The sequence below is a fragment of the Cygnus olor genome, chromosome 1 (assembly GCF_009769625.2).
Source record: "Cygnus olor isolate bCygOlo1 chromosome 1, bCygOlo1.pri.v2, whole genome shotgun sequence".
Taxonomy (NCBI): Eukaryota; Metazoa; Chordata; class Aves; order Anseriformes; family Anatidae; genus Cygnus; species Cygnus olor.
This window is the reverse complement of record NC_049169.1, coordinates 101,358,587-101,379,030: the sequence shown is the minus strand read 5'-3', so window position 1 is coordinate 101,379,030 and position 20,444 is coordinate 101,358,587. Positions and strand designations below refer to the sequence as shown.

Here is a 20,444-nt window from a genome sequence, read left to right as displayed (position 1 = left end):
TTTGACAAACTTAGCTTAGAAAAAAAGTGATGAGTTTAATTTCTAAGTCTGCAGCTGAATCTCTTTATTACTATTAATGATGAATCAGCTATGAAACCTCTGTCATAAAAGCAATATGAGACAAGTTTGCTGATAGATAAGTGATTTTTTATTTTTTTTAAAGTCAGTCATTTTCTGCATGTTTCAGAAGGTGTCCTCTTGCTCCCTGTATCTGCAAAAGAACAAACCACAATAAACTACAATACAGGTGTATAATATGGGAAAAGACCTATGCCTAAAGTAGACAGCCAGGACTTCTCTCAGTGTCAGGAAGAAATTCAGTTGATTGGCACAGATAGAAAATAGTCAAAAGAAAGACAAAAAGAAAGTCAACAGTTATGAACACTAGGATTTTGTTTTGTTTTATCTGTTTCAAGTGTCCTCTGTGCGGCCTGCATGCAGCTTTTCTTCCCTTTTTTACTTGCTCAATGTTAATTAAGCCCTTCGCTTTTATTTCTGCTGCAACGCGTTAATAACAAAAGCGCTAAAATAGAAAACAAAAACTACCACAGAACTGGCATGCTTGCAAAGAAAGCACACCTGTTAACTCTAATCTGCTCGCAGAACCCCTCCCGTTAACCTGATTTTGCAATCACTCTAACCTCTCTGCTTCTACAACGCGCTCTAGGAACCCGTTCCCCAGGGGACTCTTTTACCACACCCGTCCCCGCGCCCACCCGTGAGAGCTGGCAAGCTGGCGCACGCGCACAGCGAGGCGCAGGGGCCGGTGAGCGGCAGAGCGGGCGGGCGCGCGCGCGCGCGCGCGCGCATGCGCACGCGCAGAGGGCCGAGTCTTGTTTACTTTTCGCAAAGTGCGGAGTGTGGCGGGGGTGGGGGGGGAGCTTCTGCGCAGGCGCCGTGACTGGGTGCCGTTTGAATCGCTGGGCCCGCGGCGGGGTGAGCGGCGGCGCGCTCGGTGACGGGAGGGCGGGAGCGCGGGAACGCGAGGAGCGCGCGCGCTCTGCGGCCTCGGAAACCGGCGGTGGGAGGGGGAACGCGCAGTTCCCTGGCAGGGCCCGGGCCCGTCGGGGAGGGTGCTGGAGGCCTCTTCCGCCTGTTGTGGAGCGGCTTCTGCCTGGGGAGGCCCCTCCTGGGCAGAAAGGTGGGAAGGTGAAGGGCAGTTCCTTGCTACAGAGTCCGGGTTTGGTCTCCCCTCTCGCGCTAGGATGCTGGGAGCGTGCGGCATGCAGCGCTGTCACCAGGAAGCGCTAAAGAAGAACCGGGTGATGCTGGCAAAGCAGCTGGTTTTGAAAGAGTTGATGGAGCATATGATAGAGAAGGACATCATCACCGCTGAGATGATGGAAATGATACAGGTACGCGGCTTGCGCTCTGCTGCGCTGTCAGCTTTATTTCTGCCTAAGCCCAGTGCCACTCTTGGCAGTGGCAGCAAAGCAAAACTCACGTTCTGCTGTGTTTTATTGTGTGATTATGTGTGGAGAGCATGCACCAAACGTAGATAGGGCTTGTTTGCAACATGCACAAGAACTGTAAGTTACTTTGGGTGGTAAGGATTTTGACTGAAACTTAATAAATTATTAGTTTGCATGCTGGCATGTAGTTGTAGTAGACTGTTCTTCATGAGTCCGGTGGTGTCTTCCAGCCCTTTACTGTTATTTTGTGCTTCTCTTTTTTTTTTTTTTAATCTGTAAAGGTGGAAATACTACCAATTTCCAAAATAATCCTGTGGGAGGAAATAAATAAACCTATTATAAACAAGTTTGTTCTGGTTCTTGCACACCTTTCACATTGTTTAAATATTTCATGTGATTTTGTAAATTTCTTGAAGAATTTTACATGACCCAAGACTCTAAAGATGACAAATACTGTTCATAAGCTTTTGTTACTTATGCTGAGCAGTGGGTACTTAGGAAAAGAAGTCATTAGAAATAGTTTGGGATTGGCCCTAAGCATACAATAATACACTGAAGACTGCAAAAAGGAGATGCAGGTCTTCAAAGAGAAAGGAGACTGAAGGTAATGACTGAAGGTGCAAGTCAAGTACATCTTAAGGGTCGTGTAAGCAACAGAGAGGCTCTTTGTCAAGTAAGGTTGATGGTCCTGTCTTAAGAACAGATTCTAAAAACATGAATGATGGGCTGTTTGCTGGGTACTGGTGCAGATGGTATGCACCTGAGATTGGCAAAGTTTTTTCAAGGAATAAGGAAAAAACTTTTTGATGAATTTTGACTTGGTGTGCACCAAAAGACAACGTGAAATTCTTCGTGACACATCAAGGATACTTGTGCCAAGTCATGGGAGGTGCAGGCAGTCTTACCTGAAGTAGCTTCTATTCCTAGTGAAAGAGGACAAAAATAATAGGAAGATGGTAAAAGTCAAAGGGTGACTCAGAAACTTAAAAAGTATGGGTGGTTACTAGAGATGCTCAATTGCTGACCAGCAGTTAGTCACTGGAGGGAAAAAAAAAAAGTCCTCTTAAAGTCAGGATAATGACAAATACAATTAATCTCTTAGAAAATACTGCTGTAGTCAAGTTGTTTTAAACTAAGACAGGGAGGAAGAAGATTAAGGGAGTCTTCCCTTCTGGATATAATAAGTAAAAGAAGATGCAGAGGTACTTACTAATGGATAATCAGTAAGCAGAAAGTTTTTAGGATGGAAAAGTCAGGTAAACAGTACACTTTCTACACAAAAGTGAGAGCTTAGGTGTGTATGAATAGAAATAGCAGCTTGATCAAGAGAACAGAGTGACTTGAACTACTGTTGCAGGATATGAAGCTGGAAATTACAGCAAAAATATAAAGTTGACAGGGGCAAGAGGACAACATTCACAACTGAAACAGTAATGCTGCAGAGTATGCATTGCACTGGCAGGATAGAAATGACGGGAATGTTTGCAGGATAATACTAATCATTAGAGTGCAATAGATAAATTAAAAGTAACAGGCATTTAAAGGAAAGATCTTCTGAGCCAAAAAACACTTTGTCCTTTTTGCAAATTCATAGTACTCTAGAAGAAAAACAATAGTATTACACTCTCTGGCTTAAATGTGTGCTAAGGTCTTAGGAGAACTGTTACACAGACTGTTCTTGAAAATGTGTCATAACACTAACTATCATACACCTTCCTGGAAATAGCGGGAGAGAAATGCCACTGTATCTGACAATAGAGCGTACGTTTTCCTGGATTTGTCAATATCTAATTTCTATGTATACCTTACCCCACCCAAAAAAAAAAGGTCATAGAATGAAGAAGATCTGGATAAATAATTGTTTTAAGCCATCTTGTCTTTAAAAAAAAAATATGCTGGTGATATCTTTCTTTGATTTAAAATCAAAGGGAAGAATAAACAAATTGGTTCTGGAAATATCTTAAATAAACAAACAAACTTTTGTAATCTAAGGGAAGTGAAATAAACCAAGGAGCTAAGGGAGATGTAAGAAGCATGGAATTTAGAGCTATGGAATGGTTTGGATTGGAAGGGACCTTTAAGATCATGTAATTCCAACCCCTCTTCTATGGATAGGGACACCTTCCACTAGAGCAGGTTGCTCAAAGCCCCATTCAACCTGGCCTTGAACATCTCCACAGATGGGGCATCCACAGCTTCTCTGGGCAACCTGTTCCGTTGCCTCACCACCTTCACAGTAAAGTATTTCTTCCTAATATCTAATCTAAATCTACCCTTTTTTAGTTGAAAACCATTACTAGTTGTCCTATCACTACACTCCGTGACAAAGAGACCCTCTCCTGCTTTCTTGTAGGCCCCCTTTAAGTACTGAAAGGCTGCTGTAAGGTCATGTTGAGCTTCTTAGCACGTTGCCAGCTCATGTTGAGCTTCTCAGGACCCAACATGCTCAGGTCCTTCTCCTCAGGGCTGCTCTTGATCCATTGTCCACCCAGCCTATATTTGTTCTTTGGATTGCCCCAGCTCAGTTGCATGACCTTGCGTTTGGCCTTGCTGAACTTCATGAGGTTTGCACAGGCCCAGCTCTCAACCCTGTCCAGGTTTCCTCTGGAAGCCTGTCCCTTCCCTCCAGTGTGTCAGCCGTACCACGCAGCTTGGTGTCATCAGCAAACTTGCTGAGGGTGCACTCGATCCCACCGTCACTGTCACCAACAAAGATGTTAAAACAGTGCCAGTGCCAATACTGACCCCTGAGGAACACCACTCATTACTGATCTCCACTTGGTCATTGAGCCATTGACCACAAATCTTTGAGTGTGACCATCCAGCAAATATAGACTTGATTTTAGTAAGAAGTTTGTTAAATAATTTAAAGGACGGAACACTGAAGTCAAGGGACATTGTTGATACAAAAGTAAGTGCTATTAGCTAATCATGAATGAACATAGCTTGAAATTTTAGTAGTAGCATTAGATCAAAAAGATTTTGCATTATCATTCCAATGCTGCAGGACAAAAGCCAAACTATTTTGAAGAACAAGCTGATTATATTTTATGAAAGAAAACGTAATGGTGTGGAAGTTGTGCAGCATAGGGTTTACACGTGTACCTTAAGGTGTTTTGTCTGATTTTCCTATGATTGCTCGTGCAGTGTTAGTGTTTGGTTCTGTGTAACTCACCAGTCATTTCTTATCATTTAAAAAATGAAGAGATCTTGGATCACAGTGATAATTTTAAAAATGTAAGGTCAATTCCATGGAACCCATGAAACTTACTTTCAGTAGCCAATATTTTAGTATGTGATGTTTCAGTTTTCTACACAGGGAAGGCTTTTATAAATTAGACAATTTGGTAGCAGATGTCCTGCTAAGATGCTAAAAATTAGAACTTCCTGTGAATGTTTTACAGAAACGTAAATTTAATTTTTGATTGTTACTTTTTTTCATATACTACCATATATTGCTTCATTGGTGTAAATGTAACACATTATACATATATAGTGTCGTTTTGGAATTGACTGTATGAAATAAATATTTTCATTCACAATTTCCAAGGGATTTGTGTAATAGTGCCTGAGACCATAAACACATTGAGCAGTAGTGAAAACGGGTTCTGGATTTTGTGTATTGAAGGAGGATAAGCAGATACTATTCAGACAGTAACTGGAAGTAAGAGGTTAGAGAGAACAGGGTGTATTACTGTATGAGGAAATGTATGAATTGTTGGCTTGCTTCACTGTCATATACTCTCCCCCTTGAGCTAGTAGGAACAGAGGGGTGGGAGTGAAATAAGCTAGGAAAAGCTGTAAAAAAGGATCTAGCATAGCTAAGCATGGTGACAGGATATTTACGTGAAGGAAAAAGATCGAGTTGTTCTGAAGCTTAACTGAAATGAAAATGAATTGTGTTGGCGTGTTACTTTGAGTGTTGGTTTTGTTTCTTCTCTGGATCTAGGCCAAGTCTGGGAGCTTCAGCCAAAATGTGGAATTCCTCAATTTGTTGCCCAAGAGAGGCCCTTATGCCTTCTCAGCCTTCTGTGAAGCTCTACGAGAAACCAAACAGCAGCATCTGGAGGAAATAATCTTGAAGACAGAATCCAACCTAAGCAATGGGATTGCACGGGTATATCAGTTTTAAAAAATAAAATGGATGGACTGCATTTGGGGTTGGGTTTGGGCATACAGGCATTTTTTTCAAATGTTTAGAAAAAAATGCTTTTAGTGGAAAGGATGGGATTTAGTTGCAAATTGAAACTTGCAGTAGCCTTAGAATAAAAAGATAGTGAAAAGAATTTGAGATGAAGATAATTTTCACACAGAAGCAGAGAATGGTTGCGGTTGGCAGCAACCTCTGGAAGTCATCTGGTCCAATCGCCCCCTGCTCCAGCAGGGATACTTACAACAGGTTGACCGGGACCATGTCCAGACAGGTTTTGAATATCTTTAAGAAGGGAGACCTCACAACATCTCTGGGTAACCTGTGCCAGTGCTCAGTCTCCCATCTGTGTCGGGTTGTTCAGACAGAATCTCTTATGTTCCAGTTTGTACCCATTGCCTCTTCTCATTACTGGACACCACTGAAAAGAGGCTGTCTCCTTTCGGATATTTTTGCACATTGATAAGATCCCCTTAAGTCTTCAGTTTTCCAGGCTAAGCAGTCCTAACTCTCAGCCTTTCCTTATATGAGAGATGCTCCAGTCCCTTAATCATCTTTGTGGCCCTTTGTTAGACTCCCTCCAGTATGTCCATGTCTGTCTTGCACTGGCAAGCCCAGAACTGGACACAGTACTCCCGGTGTGGGCTCACCAGAGCTAAGTAGAAGGGAAGGGTCACCTCCTTCTATCTAATCTGCTGGCAATGCTCCTAATGCAACCCAGGATACTATTAGCCTTCTTTGCCACAAAGGCACATTGCTGGCTCATACTCAGCTTGGTTTCTACGAAGGAACCCAAGACATTTTATTCAAAGCTGCTTTCCAACCAGTCAGCTCCCAGCATATGGGGTTGTTTCTCCCCAGGTGCAGGATTGTGCACTTCTTGTTGAATTGCATGAGGTTCCTGCACATTCTTAAGTTTAACACATTCTTACTGATGTGTCATCAAGAACACAAAAGCTGCATATTTTTTTTCTCTAAAATCTTTTAATTTAGTGTTAAAAGATTCTCCAAGTAGAAAGCTACTAAAAGACAGTCTTCTCTGCTGAAGGGAGGGACTTCCCTTTCCTAATTTTGTTATCTTTATTTTTACCATTTCACTCTCTGCTGTTGTTAACACCAGACTGAAGGAAGAATTTAATAAAGATTCAGTATTCTCAGTGCATTGAGAAGGATGGGAACTCTCAGTAAGCGTGCTTTATACTAAGGAAGAACGACCAGATATTTCTGAGCAGAGATGTTGCCTTATCAAAATTTATAATTTATTGGACTAGGCAAACAATGAAATTTTGAAAGCAATGAAAAAGAGGAGTTATTGAACAAACCAAGTTTTGGCAAAAATAAGAGTAAGGTGTCTCAAAAGGGCATTTGGGTAAAAGTAGAGATGAGCAAAGAAGGGAAGGAATTTTGCATTAACAGGAAGTGCTGCTGCTATCTTGTCATGATCTGTTTTATTTGGATGTAAACCACAGTATAGTGTTTTATGTTAAATTGTATATAATATATATAGAATATATTATAGCAAGTCGTATATGTGTATGTAAATACCTTTATCTTTGTTCAGTGATACCTACAGCTTTGTACTGTAAAGAAAAAAATAGATGTCTTTTGCTGATCTTTTCATGGATTTGTTGGATGTCTTGTAGCTTGAACACTGTTATGGATCAAATCTTCCACTCCCTCCAAGTGAATCATGTAATTCAAAGAAGCCACGCTGGATTGGTGAGTCATACATTACATCATGAATACCTGATTGTTTATCTGGTTGGTTGACTCTACTTTATTAATACTCTCTTACTTCAGTTTTACAAATAAACTTGCCACCACTTTGCTCATCCTCAGAATACAAACTTGAAAATGAACTGACTGTATTATGATCAGATACAAGAGGCAGAAATAGGCTGGAAAATTATATTTAAATGGCATAGTGGAAAGAGAACCTAATTAATTCTAGTCAGCTTCATTTATCCTTACAGGAAATTTCATTGCTTAAGTAGAATGTGTCAGTTGTAAAATTTTACATCTTCAAGGGTTTTCTTCTTCATTTAGATTTACAGTAGAGTATAAGTGAACTAGAGCTGTGGAAAGATACTGATCATTGACAGTATTCTTCTTAACAAATAATTGTAAGGTGGTATGTAAGGTGGGCCCGATACAGACTGCTGTAGCTTCCCATTGAATTCAGCAAATCAACTTTTCTTTAGCAAGAATTTTTGGCTTACGTCAGGGATCTGGTTGTTGGAATGGATCTCCTTGTTAGTTTATATGTTATATCTGGTAACACCTGGAGAGTACTCATGCACCCTAACCACAGATTTAACTGTGGTGGTTATTAGGAGCTCTCTCTGGTATTAAAGAACAGACGTCTAGTTTTCAAAGGTTGTTTTTTTTAAAGCTACAAAGGTTATAGTTTTTTTATAGAGCATTGTGGTGGTGGTTTTACCCAGCTGGGCAGCTGAACTCCACCACAACCATTCTCTCACCCCCTCTCCTCAGATGGAAAGGGGGAGAAAAGACAATGAAAAGGGCTCAAGGGTTGAGATAAGGACAGGAAGATAGATCGCTCAACAATTATCATAATGGGCAAAACAGAATCAGCATAGGGAGATTAATATAATTTATTACCTATTACTAACAAGCTAGAGCAGTGAGAGACTAAAAGCCAACTAAAACACCTTCCCCCCTCCACCCTCTTCTATGTCGTCCCCCTGAGCGGCACAAGCGAATAGGGAATGGGGGCTGCTGTCAGTCCCTAACACTTTGTCTCCACCACTCCTTCACGGTCACTCTCTTCCCCTGCTCCACGTGGGGTCCCTCCACAGGATGCCGTCCTTCTTGAACTGATCCTGCGCAAGCTTTCCTCAGATGGCAGCTCAAGAACTGCTCCAACATGGGTCCATACCAAGGGGGTCCATCCATCAGGAACAAACTGCTCCAACGTGGGTTCCCCACAGGCGGCAACTCCCGACAGATCACCTGTTCCTGCGTGGGCTCTTCTCCACAGGCTACAGCTCTGGCCTAGAGTCTGCTTCTGTGGGGGCTCTCCGTGGGCCACAGCCTCCTCCAGGCCACCTCCACCTGCTCCACCGGGGGCTCCTCCACGGGCTGCAGCATGGAGATCTACTCCATGTAGGACCAATGGGCTGCAAGGGGACAGCCTGCTCCACTGTGGGCCTCTCAGAGGCCACAGGGGAACTTCTGCTCTGGTGCCTGGAGCACCTCCTGCCCTCCTTCTGCACTGGCCTTGGTGTTAGCAGGGCTCTTTCTCACTCCTCACTCTCCCAGGTGTTGTTGCACAGCAGTTTTTTCCCTTTCTTAAATCTGCTCTCACAGAGGTGCAAACAGCGTGGCTTATTGGCTCAGCTCTGGCCAGCAGAGGGTTCCTTTTGAAGCCAGCTAGAGCTGGCTTTTATCTAACATGGGGCAGCTTCTGGACTCTCCTCACAGAGGCCATCCCTGCAGCCACCTACTACAAAAACCTTTCCACATAAACTCAGTACAAGTATATGGTCCTCCAGCTGGGAGAACCATGTCTCAAAATGCTGAAAAAAGGATTTCTAGAGACCATGAATGTTAGCTCAGTCTCTTCTGGACAGGGGAAAGAATGTCTATAAATGGCAACTAGTTAACTCTCATTCCCTTTATCTGCTGCTGACCAGAGGTAAAGGGTTGTTCAAAGGCAGAAAGAGCATTGCACTTTATGGAAATTAGAAATGTCTGGTTTGTTCACTCGTACCTGTTCAGCATAAAATGTGAAATAGAATTGTGTCCAGTGAGAATGGGAATCTTTTATGGAAGGAAGAACACTTTTCTATTTTAATATTTCTAGTAATAGTTCATCAACCTTACTTGGAAATGGATGAGATACTGAACAAAATGACAGAAAAGCACGCTGCTCTAATTTTAGATATAAATTCTGTTTTCACACTCTTTAGAACTAAACTTGATAGGCCTTAGGTTAACCCACAAATGACACAGAATATTAAAGGTTGTTGCCAATAAAAAATATAATAAATAGGTATACCATACCAGTATGTTTGTTTTTTTTCTAACATTTTTCATCATGTGTGTACAGTCCCTGATCAAACAAAATTTTTAGATGTATGAATAGAATAATACAGGAATGTGCCTTTAGACATCCATAAATATGTACTTATTAATATGCAAATTACTACCTTATGCAGAGAATTTTCAGTTAGTATTTTTTTGTTGTTGTTATTGGTATTTTTGTTTTGCATAGAACCAGTGGAACATTCTTTGGATAATGGAGATGGTCCACCAATTCCTCCAGTGAAGCACTGCACTCCAGAATTCTATCATGATCACCAGCACTTGGTAAGTAGTTGACAGAGAAAATCTCTTTAAAATGTGAGGTATTTGAATATATCAACTGAACATGTACTACTTACAACTGAGTTGAAACATGTACTTCATTGGGATGTAGATTAGTGTTATGCTCTTGCTGTAACTGAGAGCTCTTACCAATAACGTTTGATTTGATGTAGTTCTCATTTAAAAGTGACAAGAAATTCTGAGAAGTTCTGTAATTCTGTACAAATCTCTGTCTCTGGGTTTTGTTTATGAAGAACTTCATGGAATGCCTTCTGTTCTGTTGCTCTGTGCTTGTAAGCTGTGTATATTACTGCCTCACATTTATTTGTTTGCATCCCCATCTACCTTCTGTGTTCTGTGTGCTGACACACTCTGCAAATGGCTGTACAATATTAGAACTGTTTTTCAGCACACTGTCACAATCTTGGCTGTTTTAATTGCTAACTGTATCGGGAAATGTCTCCTTAGGCACAAAAATTAGGTCAGAGTTCTGTGCAGTCCTGGGTAGAACAACCTGAATTTCTAATCCTTTTCTGTAGCTGCATAAGTTATGTAGATAGTCGTAATTATTTTGTTTGTTCTGTTCGTAAAGCATAGGTTGTGGTGATGGTGTAGGCTTAAGGAAAACTAAGCATTTCATATAATAGGGCAGACGCTTTACTAGGGTTACACTACATGTTAATGCTTAACATTTCTGTTAAAGGCTCTATGTTGTTAAAAGGCAAAGCAGGTTTTGTTTTGCTTTGTTTAGGTTTCCCCAACAGAAAGTTACAATTGGGCAACATCAGTGTGAGCCTAACTCACCTCTTTTTATATCTGTGTCTGTTTACACCCTATTTGATATGGTCCTTCAGTATTAAAATTTACTTCCGATCTAGGTCCCTCAGTATTAAATTTACTTCTGGTTTACAGGGATTTGCTATTACTATTTACTATTGGTTCGTTGTTAGAGTGGGAGAGGCAAGCTTGTTTCGAAGACACCTTTCCTAAATTAGCTTTTTTCCCTGTTAACATTTTTTGACATCTTCTTGACTTTGAGAACTGGTCACTCATTGTCCCTTTCTGCTACCGTTGCGCTCACATGGTATTTTGTATCTCTACTTGGTCCCAACCAAAATTAAGAACTGTTAGCTCAGTCTTTCCTAATGTTATGCTAGGCCTTCAATGGGTATGATGAAAATATGTTTGGTCATACTAGTGTGTGTGTGAAAGGAGGAGAAAAACGAAAAACGTTAGCAAGAGTTAATTCACAGTATGAAATTTGTAAGCTGTGTTCCTTTTAAAATAAGAAATAAGGCAAGGTATTACAACATCTTATTAATAGTTTTGTAAGATCATCAGTTGTGGAGACTTACAGAAACAGTTGCCTTTGAAACCCTTTGCAATATAAACATTTGTTATGTTAAACCACACTTTTTTGACCTCTACCATGCCTTCTCAAAGTAGAAATCCTGCATATTATTAGTAATCAACCTAGGACATAGGGTTTAGTGTTCGACTCTGAGACTCTATTATTTCCTTGTATAGTCTAAATTTACCGATTTTAAATCTTCTTCTCAGGCATATAAACTGGTGTCGGAGCCCCGAGGCTTAGCACTTATTCTTAGTAATGTCCATTTCAATAGTGAGAAGGACTTGGAGTATCGCTCAGGTGGAGATGTGGACTGTACTTCCCTGGAGCTGCTTTTCAAGCATCTTGGGTATCAAGTGACTGTCTTTCATGATCAAAGTGCAGAGGTAAGCGGGATACTAGTACTTTACAAACAGTATGGCTGAGTTTGTAGCTGTTACATGAGCATCTTAAGAGGTCTGCTTTGGTTTAGCTAAGCTTGATCAGGAAGACATGAGTAGTCACTTTTGAATAGAAAAGGAGGCTAAATGGGATGATGTCTGCTAGCATACCAAAAATAAGAAGCTTGGAAAGCAAAGGAGTTACCATATAAAGTAGGATCACAAAGGACCACAAGAAGTACTGCCCTTGTAGTGAGAGGTGCAAGAATATCTAGACCACACCTGGCATGTGTGTTAATACTGAGAATGAACAGGCTCCAGATTACTCTAAGTAGCCCTTTCCAGTGTTCTGCTATCCTAAAAGTTATGGTTTGCAAATATTTAAGTGGTACAGAACCTGTTAAAGAGTGTTTTATTCAAGAATGCAGCCTTTACAACATTTTAAGTCTTCCACACCTGCCAAGTTATCATATTCCCTGAAGTTTTCTGCCTTAAATAGTTGATGTGTTTTGATTATATTTGAATGTCTAAAGTACCAGAATATGTATCCGGTAAGATGGTCCAATATCCCAGCCAGACTCCAGTGTCAGTATAAAACCTCTGTAAAGTATCGGTTGCTTTCTCCTGTGTTAAATCCACATATACCAACTCTGATATTTGCTGTGTCCCCCTGTTGGACAGTATGGAAAAGTAGAAGTCCTAAGTGATTCCTAAGAAACAATGTTATACCTAGGACTGAATGATACACAAAAGAAAAAGAACATTTTGCTATTTGTTATGGAACAGATGTCTTTTGTCCTGTAAATCTGATGTATGTAGTTTATTCTGTAACTGGAGGGCCATTTTTATTTTTCCCTTCACATTAGCCCATTTTCCCTATGTAATTCTGGGAAGGATTAAGCATTTTTTCTCTCTTCCAGGAAATGCAGAGTGCGTTGGAGAGATTCTCTAAGCTGCCTGATCACCGGGATGTGGATTCCTGTGTAGTAGCTTTACTTTCCCACGGTGTAGAGGGTGGAGTTTATGGCATTGATGGCAAACTGCTACAGGTATATTACTTTGTCCTGGTATGTTGTAGGTTACATCTTGGAAAGTAAAAATGGAAGGAGAAAAAAAAAAAGGAAAGTGAATTGATGGGGAAGCTGAGGATTTACATTTTTAAAAAAGCAAAAATAAGAGCTTGTGGGAAGAAAATGGCAGAGAGAGCTATGAGAATTCTGTAAGATAAGGAATGACATAGATATATGCCAGATAAGAAAGTTGTTACCCTATTCTCTCTTCCTGTTACATGTACTAGGTAGAGTGCATGATCTCAAACTAATAGGAGCTTAGGGTGCGGTGGATGTTTGTCACAGAGTTAGTAGATAAAGGATAAAATATCAAGAGTAGTGAGGTAATAACTAAAATATAGGGAAACAAGGTGACACTGAGTTTGGCTCACAGAAGGCTGCAATAAAGAATACTTAGCTTTTTTCCTTCTCTCAGTTGCAGGAAGCTTTCCGGCTCTTTGATAATGCAAACTGCCCAAATCTCCAGAATAAGCCCAAAATGTTCTTTATTCAAGCCTGCCGGGGAGGTGAGTGCCCAAATACTGGAAGCCATGATTTGGCATGCCATTAAGGCTCATTTTACACACATACACACCCTCACATTCAACTTGCTGTCAACTCTCCTCTTTGCTTCTCTCAGGTGTAAGTGGGATCCATATTCACCTCCCTCTGCCCTGCTGCTGCCACTGCATCTGTTGCTCTGTAAGTGTCTTTTGCTCTGCATGAGGTGTGTGCATTGACTTGCAGACCCCAGAGCACCTCAGATGTAAAGCTCTATCATAGCCCACTCATATATTGAAACTTTCTCTTGCTATATCTGCAATAGGGGGAGTGGGGCTTACGGTGCATCAAATTACAGCACAGCATGGAGTGGTACACTAGCACTGGAGTCTTGTCTGAATACCTGTCTTTCACTTGATCCTGGATATGTCGTCTCTTGTTTTGTTGTCTCATGAGCTATCAAAGTTAACTGTTACTTGTTTTTTTGTTTTCTTTTTTTTTACAAATCTCCTGCTTTCAATCTTTTTTTCACATACTATTGCGATTATAAAATTGTTCTCTTAATTCTCAGATTTGTTCTTTTTCCACTCTTTATGTTCCTGTTGTTTTTTTTAATTTTGCTATTCATTTTTCCTTCTGTTGTAACTAAACATATGTCTATAACAAATTACTTTTCAGATCTGATAATGGCCAAATTTTCCCTAAAGTGGACTTAAAAAGATAGCTGTGAAACCACAAGTACTCCGAAGAGAAGTTCTGTCTTAAAAAGCTTTGTTTTTTTCTCTTATGATAGAAAAGTTCTCTTTTCTAACATGTATGCTTTTTCCCCTTCTTGTTTTGTTTTTTGTTTTTAATTTTCTCTGTTTTTTTTTTTTTTTTTTCCATTTTAAGCTGAGCTATATAGTTTGTCCTCTAGGCAAGAGCATGTTTCCTTCACCTATTATCATGTTTCATCCTAATTTGGGAAAAACTATAAAGCCTAGGTGAAGTATCAAAAATATTTGAGTATATTTGAGTATCAAAAATATTTAATCCTTTAAGCATTTGGGAATATTGTAATGTGCATCTTTACACTATAAATATAATGCAATTCTGTTCCTTATGTTATTGAATGTTTAAATATTCTTGAACAAATGTGAACATGCAGATTCTTAACAGTATGGAAATAAGTGTAATAAGCCAGAATTGTCTGCTGACCTATTAGGTAATTAGGTTTATTTGACTGTAATGTTACTATAATGGATCTGTTCATGTTAAGACATCCTGTTTGGCCTTCCTCTTCCCAAAAAAATTTTAGTTAGGAAAGAGTGAGAAGCTTGCTATGCAGAATGCTGCAGAACTGGGATATTGCAATAGGCAAAGGATTGAGACTTGAGCAACTGAAAGGGGAAAAACAACTTTAACTATTTTATTTAAATATATTTTTTAACCTCATGTGTAAAGATTGATTCATAGTCGGAGAGGAATACTAGTTATGAAGCAATTGAGCTGTCAACAAAATGTATGCCTTTTGATGCTGGCATTTAAAGGTTAGACTAGCCAACGCTGCTTTAAAAAACAAAAAGTATTTAAAAGGCTGTCCAAGTAGTGTGGACAAGTAGTAGATTAGTAATCAATATCTCTATGCCTTGCAAGTTAGCTGAAAGCAGTTGAAGTAAAATGAGAAATGCAGAGGATATTTTTTCCCCTAACTACATGTAATAAGCCTTATCTTTCTGCTATTAATGACACATGAAAAAATGTAGATAAAGAAGAGTTGGTATGGTCTACTTCATTTCCAAAGGACTTTGGAGGGAGTCTACTAAAAAATTGAAGTAGTCCACTTACTGTCATGGATCAAAACACAATGGTGACAAAAATCAGTGAGAAAAGATAACTAGTCAGATTTCACCATTACATCAAATGAGGCTTTAAACCTGTTTAGTATCTGTGTTTAATATAGTAGTTGATTCGTCAAAGTGAAGAACTGCGATAAATATTGACAAATGTGCAGTTGGCGGTTACTGAAATCAATTGGGAAAAGTGAAATCTATGAGCTTCAGGGAAATTTAAACAGATTGGATCTTTTTGGATAGCAGTCATTGGTGATATAAATTAGAGCTTGAATATGCAAAGTAATATCTTGACATAGTTAATGCTTTATACTTTTTAGTTACATCAGTAAGTTGACTGGAATGATGATTGAAGACAAATGCATAAGGAAGACCTCTAATTCTGAATTTTTAATGAAAAAATCTTTTGATTTGATACACTGCAGTATGGAATGATGATAGCATGAATAATATAGCTTGGCTATAAAATTACCTTCTTCTTATCTGATATATATACATATGCTATGAACAGTCCACTGAAGTTTTAAGATCACAGAACAAAAAGGGATTGGAGAAGAGTAATAAAAGGCATGGGGAAAAAAAGTGTGGTTAAAAATGGAAAAAAAAAAATGCATTGCTATCTTAAAGAGAGGAGGAAGGAACATAATGGAGTACTCCCTAAATTTTGAGATAGGGAACCTTAATCATAGACTATATGTAGCCTATAAGACAATTACACTTTTCCCGCTGTTGTTTTCATTTTGGAGGAAAAGAAGAACCATCTTGCTGCATTATGAACTGACCATCTCCTGTGTGTACTTACAAGATGCAACTAGTGCCACTGCCTGTAAAAGGGTTAGAAATCCAAACACATTTCTTAGGTACAACATAGCAACAGAGACCTAGCACCATCATAACAGGAAGGCCTCTGAAGTGGATGCTTATGCTTCCTAAATCTAGAATCTGATTCATGCTATTAGGAAGTAAGTAGAGCAGTAGATTTTTGTCTTATAATACAAGAACAAAAGGGGAAAATTAAATAGAAAGCCTGTAAAAATGTAGCTTTATTTTTCTTGCAACATAGCTGGACTCTTAATGTTATTGCCGCTATTGTTAGGCTAGATTACAATGGAAAATCAGTGTCATGTAAACAACCAATTGAGGCTATCTAGAATTGTCATAATACATACTAATGAATCCTGGAAAGGGCATTAAATGTTGTCCAGGTTTTAAAGTCTACGTACTGTAGATGTCTGTCTGTAGTGTTTGGAGTCAAAATATTTTTACATTTTCCTATTGCACATATTATGGTTTTGATTGAAGCAAATGGTATTATAGTCAGGATTTTGAAGGTGACATATTTGGTTAACGTTTTCTTGGAGTTAAACCATAGCAACTAACATTACAGCTCTTGTTTGCATTCTGCAATAAGTAGGTATTAAGCACCGCAAACTAGACTAGTCATGTTTTGAATTTCTAACGTAGGCAAAAGTTGAAAATAGAAGCTTTTAGGGCTAGGTATCAAATCCTTCCACAGATCATGAAGAACTCTCAGAAATTTCTTTGCTTTGCCAATTATCTATATTAATCTGCATGGGAAAGAAGAAAAAAATCAATTGCCATGCAGACTATCAGTCGCATTATATTGAGCAGGTTCAGCACTTGTTGGTGTCTGTATTAGTTTGTGCAGGAGAACTTCCAGATGAGTTTTTAAAACAGCTGAAAAAGCTAACTGTTCACACAGAAGCTTTCAGTTTGACATCAGTTGTGGCATTGCTGACAGGGGCCCAAAAATAAAGAAAACTACATCCAGTAATTCAAGATAATTTCTTCTTTTCTTGTAATTTATTTTTTCCCTCTTATTTGTTGTCCCTTACCCCCTTCCCCCTCCTTTTCCCCCCCTAGATGAGACAGACCGCGGAGTGGATCAAAGAGATGGGAAAGAACGGTCAGATTCCCCAGGCTGTGAGGAAAGTGATGCAAACAAGGAAGAAAATGTCAAGCTGCGTCTGCCTACATGCTCAGATATGATCTGTGGATATGCATGTCTGAAAGGTACTGGGGAGAGGCACTAATTCTTAGGGCTTAAGGAGTTTATATGTGTCTGTCTTCCACAGGAACTTCATTGTTTACGCTCTTTCTTCTCAGGCACTGCGGCCATGCGAAACACCAAACGTGGATCCTGGTATATTGAAGCACTCACCTCTGTGTTTGCAGAGGACTCCCGCGACACTCATGTGGCTGACATGTTGGTGAAGGTGAGATGTAATGCCTTTCCTCTCCCACACTTACCTGGTTTCTGAAGAACCTTCTGTTGCTTCAGCTTGCTAGGATTAATATACTCTTTAAGTAAGTGTTGTTGCTCCATTCATAGCAAAATTATTACTTCCTTTCCCATTTAAATATATATTTATATACAATTCCACATCAGTTTAATCAAAGTAAAAAATGCAGTGTTTGACTCTTTCCATTACACTTGTGTGACCACATGATGAATTTAGGAGGAGAAGTAATCTGACTTGCCAAGCACCACTTTTCTTATATAGAAATAGTATTTGTTTCAGGTGGATTTCATTGCCTGAACTGTCTCGGTACGTAGCAGCAAACATTTGTACTTACATAAGGGAAAGATTAAGAAAATGGGAGGACAGAGAGTGAAGACTGCAGTGTGACCACAGTAACTTGAGCTACTGTGGAACTGCACCCCAGTTCTTTATCCTTCCTGTAGTTTAGAAAAGCAGCATACCAGCAACTAATTATTAAGATAAACAGAATAATTTGTGAGTAAGGAAAGCGATGACACTTTCCTTACTTCCGTTTTCTTAATCCTTACAGTCACTTTTTCTTTTTTAATCTTATGTTTAGGTGAATAGACAAATCAAGCAACGAGAAGGTTATGCCCCAGGCACAGAATTCCACCGCTGCAAGGAAATGTCAGAATATTGTAGTACACTCTGTCGGGACCTTTACCTATTTCCTGGTTATCTGCCAGGAAAATAACCCTGTCAGCTCCATTGGAAGAGAGATACTGCCAAAATTGAACTCTGAGTATGGATGTCTACGTTTCTATTCTTATGGGCTGTGGCATCAGATGCCCAAGCAAGGAATGCATCTTTATGTCTGGCCAGACCAATTCTTGATGTCTTTTTCTAAGATAATTTGGCAACTCTTTGTAATCTGATTCAGTTCAGGTTTTAAAATTCTAATATTCTGATTTATTCCTTATGTATGGACGTTGATGAAAACAGATCAGCACGGCAACTAGGAAAATGTGGGAACACCCTTTGGAATGAGACATAAGGACATTTGTTAGAAATGTGAATGCAAAAAGGGAAACAGACTATTCATACCAATTTTGGAAAAGATAAGTATTTTTGAAAGGGAAAAGTTTCATAAAATGCTACTTATCTTATGCTTTTATTTTTATTTTTTAAATACTTTCTGCCTGGTTCTTCATGCATGACAGTCAGGTTCTCTGTACATTAGAGAAGAACTCTGTAGTGAAGGAGAGTCTTTCTCCTCTCTAAAATGGAGTGTTACTGTTTCCAGTACTTGACATTTACCGCTACTACCATCTTGATCACTTGAAGTCTGTTTTTGTGCATTTTTTCTGTAGTCGAGTTATCAAGAGAACTCGAGAAGAGTTACACAAGACATCCTGGGTTATTAGAAAAACAAATGGAAATCCAGTATTTCTCATACAGATAAATGAGTCTCATTAAAATGCCCCAGAAATAATTTTGAATCCAGAAATTCTAGATTAGCTCACCATAGTCCAAGTGGAAACAACTGTATAGAGTATTACTTTTGATGATTTTGTTTGCTGTAGTACCTATATGCCACAACAGGCATAGCATTCAGACACTTCACCAACTTCTCAGGAGTCTGTAAATTGCACTGTATAACTGAATCCCTGAAATCCTACAGCCTTGTGGAAAGGGATCTCTTTTAATGAAAATATTCAAGGCAGCTCTTTACAGTCTAAGCATGTTGCTTAGATTATTGGTCACTGCAGTCTGTTTCCCTTTCATTTAAAAGGGTAGAGTTTCACATTATTACCCTGATAAATGAGTTTTCAGCCATGATCATTTTAAAGCTGTTCATTTAGTTAATATTGTTTGCAAAGTGTCATTTCAACTGGTCAATCAGAAATGTGCTATAATCCAACACTTTGTCTGGAAGTTTCCTGTTCATTCTCTTCATACTGTAATTTGCCTCTTGCCTATATCCAGTTGCAGTTACTCCCATGTGATGTAATGCTGGGAGATGGGCATTAACATTTTCTGCAGTAGCTTAAATTCTGATATACTGGGTTATGTATGGGCTACAATCTGTATACTTGAGTCCCTGTCTTCTCCATTCTGCAGCAGTAAGTTAGCATAGTTCCTGGTGTATTCTTTATGTGTGTGGGTTTTTTTTGTTTGTTTTGTTTTTTTTACCTTTCTTTCAGGATAGAATTATGAATAGAAAGCACAAAGAGATGTAGAGGGAGGCGGGAAAATTAGGCATGTGCTTTTTCGTTGTTCTGCACAGGAAAACAAAGGCTGTGTTTTCTCCAGCTGACAAAGGTGCAGCATTAATATGAATCTTGCACTTACCTTACACACAACGTGATAAACAGAAGAAGAATCATACCTGCCAATTGTTTCCTTAGTCTGAAGATACCACTATAGGGCCCTGCAGCTGTACCTCCCTGGAGTAGAAACACTTCCTTCCTCAGTGCTCCCTCTTTGAAATGGTGCAATACTTTACAGATACGTAAATTGACAAAGCAGTCCACTCAGAAAGCTTAGATTTCTGTAGGATTGCATCAACTTGCATTATCACTGCCACTTTCGTATATACTTTCTGTATACTTGTATTTTACTGCCTTGAGGTGTCAAAATAAAGAATTTTTGTTTGATTAATTAATCTGTGCAGTATCTTCCATTTGGAGAGCTGTACCTCTGTGCAGAAATGGAACTCCTGTATAAGGAGAATTTTGCATAATTTATTAAGTTAATACCTCCCAGAGGTACTTTTGAACTCTCAGGCAGAATCCTGCTTCTTGCTAGCTGGATCCAGTATGGGCTACTTGTGAAGTTTGATAACAACTGAACTAAAAACTTACTAAATTCATAAAGAGACATGAGACAGAACCATCAGTTATGAGGCTGATGTTGTCATTCAGCATGTAGAATATTTAGACTGGGTAAGCCAGGGGCTTGGTGTTCCGGAAGGAAGAGCTGATGCCAAAAGGCTTCCAGAAAAAAAAAAAAAGGGGAGGGGGGAGAGTCTTGGAAAGAGGAAGGACCCAAAAAGGAGGCGAACGTATGAACTGGAGAAAAAATCATGAAAGAGTTGGGGAAGATCCACGGGCTCAGAGCTGCGTGGAAACTGATGTGAAGGGATGCCCAGAGAGCTTGACCCATAGTGGCCAAGACTGGTAACTGCAAGTAGCTGTGCAGCAGAGCTAACACAA

General features: G+C 39.5%; 1 protein-coding gene across 3 annotated transcripts; it reads left to right on the top strand.

Annotated features, from left to right (window-relative positions):
* The first annotated feature begins 877 nt into the window (after nt 1-877).
* Nucleotides 878-20,229, top strand: CASP2 (caspase 2). Of its 3 annotated transcripts, XM_040574043.1 has the most exons (11): nt 878-950; nt 1,204-1,355; nt 5,362-5,529; nt 7,206-7,281; nt 9,800-9,894; nt 11,452-11,628; nt 12,543-12,671; nt 13,108-13,198; nt 16,889-17,038; nt 17,132-17,241; nt 17,849-20,139. In XM_040574043.1, the coding sequence occupies exons 2-11, from the start codon at nt 1,206-1,208 to the stop codon at nt 17,981-17,983; spliced, it is 1,281 nt and encodes a 426-aa protein (XP_040429977.1). In that variant the 5' UTR covers nt 878-950; nt 1,204-1,205; the 3' UTR covers nt 17,984-20,139. The 3 variants fall into 3 exon arrangements, with proteins under 3 accessions (XP_040429977.1, XP_040429970.1, XP_040429986.1); XM_040574036.1 differs by having other exon boundaries at nt 905-1,355; nt 17,849-20,229; XM_040574052.1 differs by lacking the exons at nt 878-950; nt 17,849-20,139 and adding an exon at nt 13,312-13,373 and having other exon boundaries at nt 967-1,355; nt 17,132-17,245.
* Nucleotides 20,230-20,444: the final 215 nt, after the last annotated feature.

Bases quoted from the DNA above. Each gene is read 5' to 3' on its own strand.
- CASP2 (XM_040574036.1), top strand. From the start codon at position 1,206: ATGCTGGGAGCGTGCGGCATGCAGCGCTGTCACCAGGAAGCGCTAAAG. The intron at 9,895-11,451 runs GTAAGTAGTTGA...TCTTCTTCTCAG, and splicing joins ATCATGATCACCAGCACTTG to GCATATAAACTGGTGTCGGA. The intron at 12,672-13,107 runs GTATATTACTTT...TCCTTCTCTCAG, and splicing joins TTGATGGCAAACTGCTACAG to TTGCAGGAAGCTTTCCGGCT.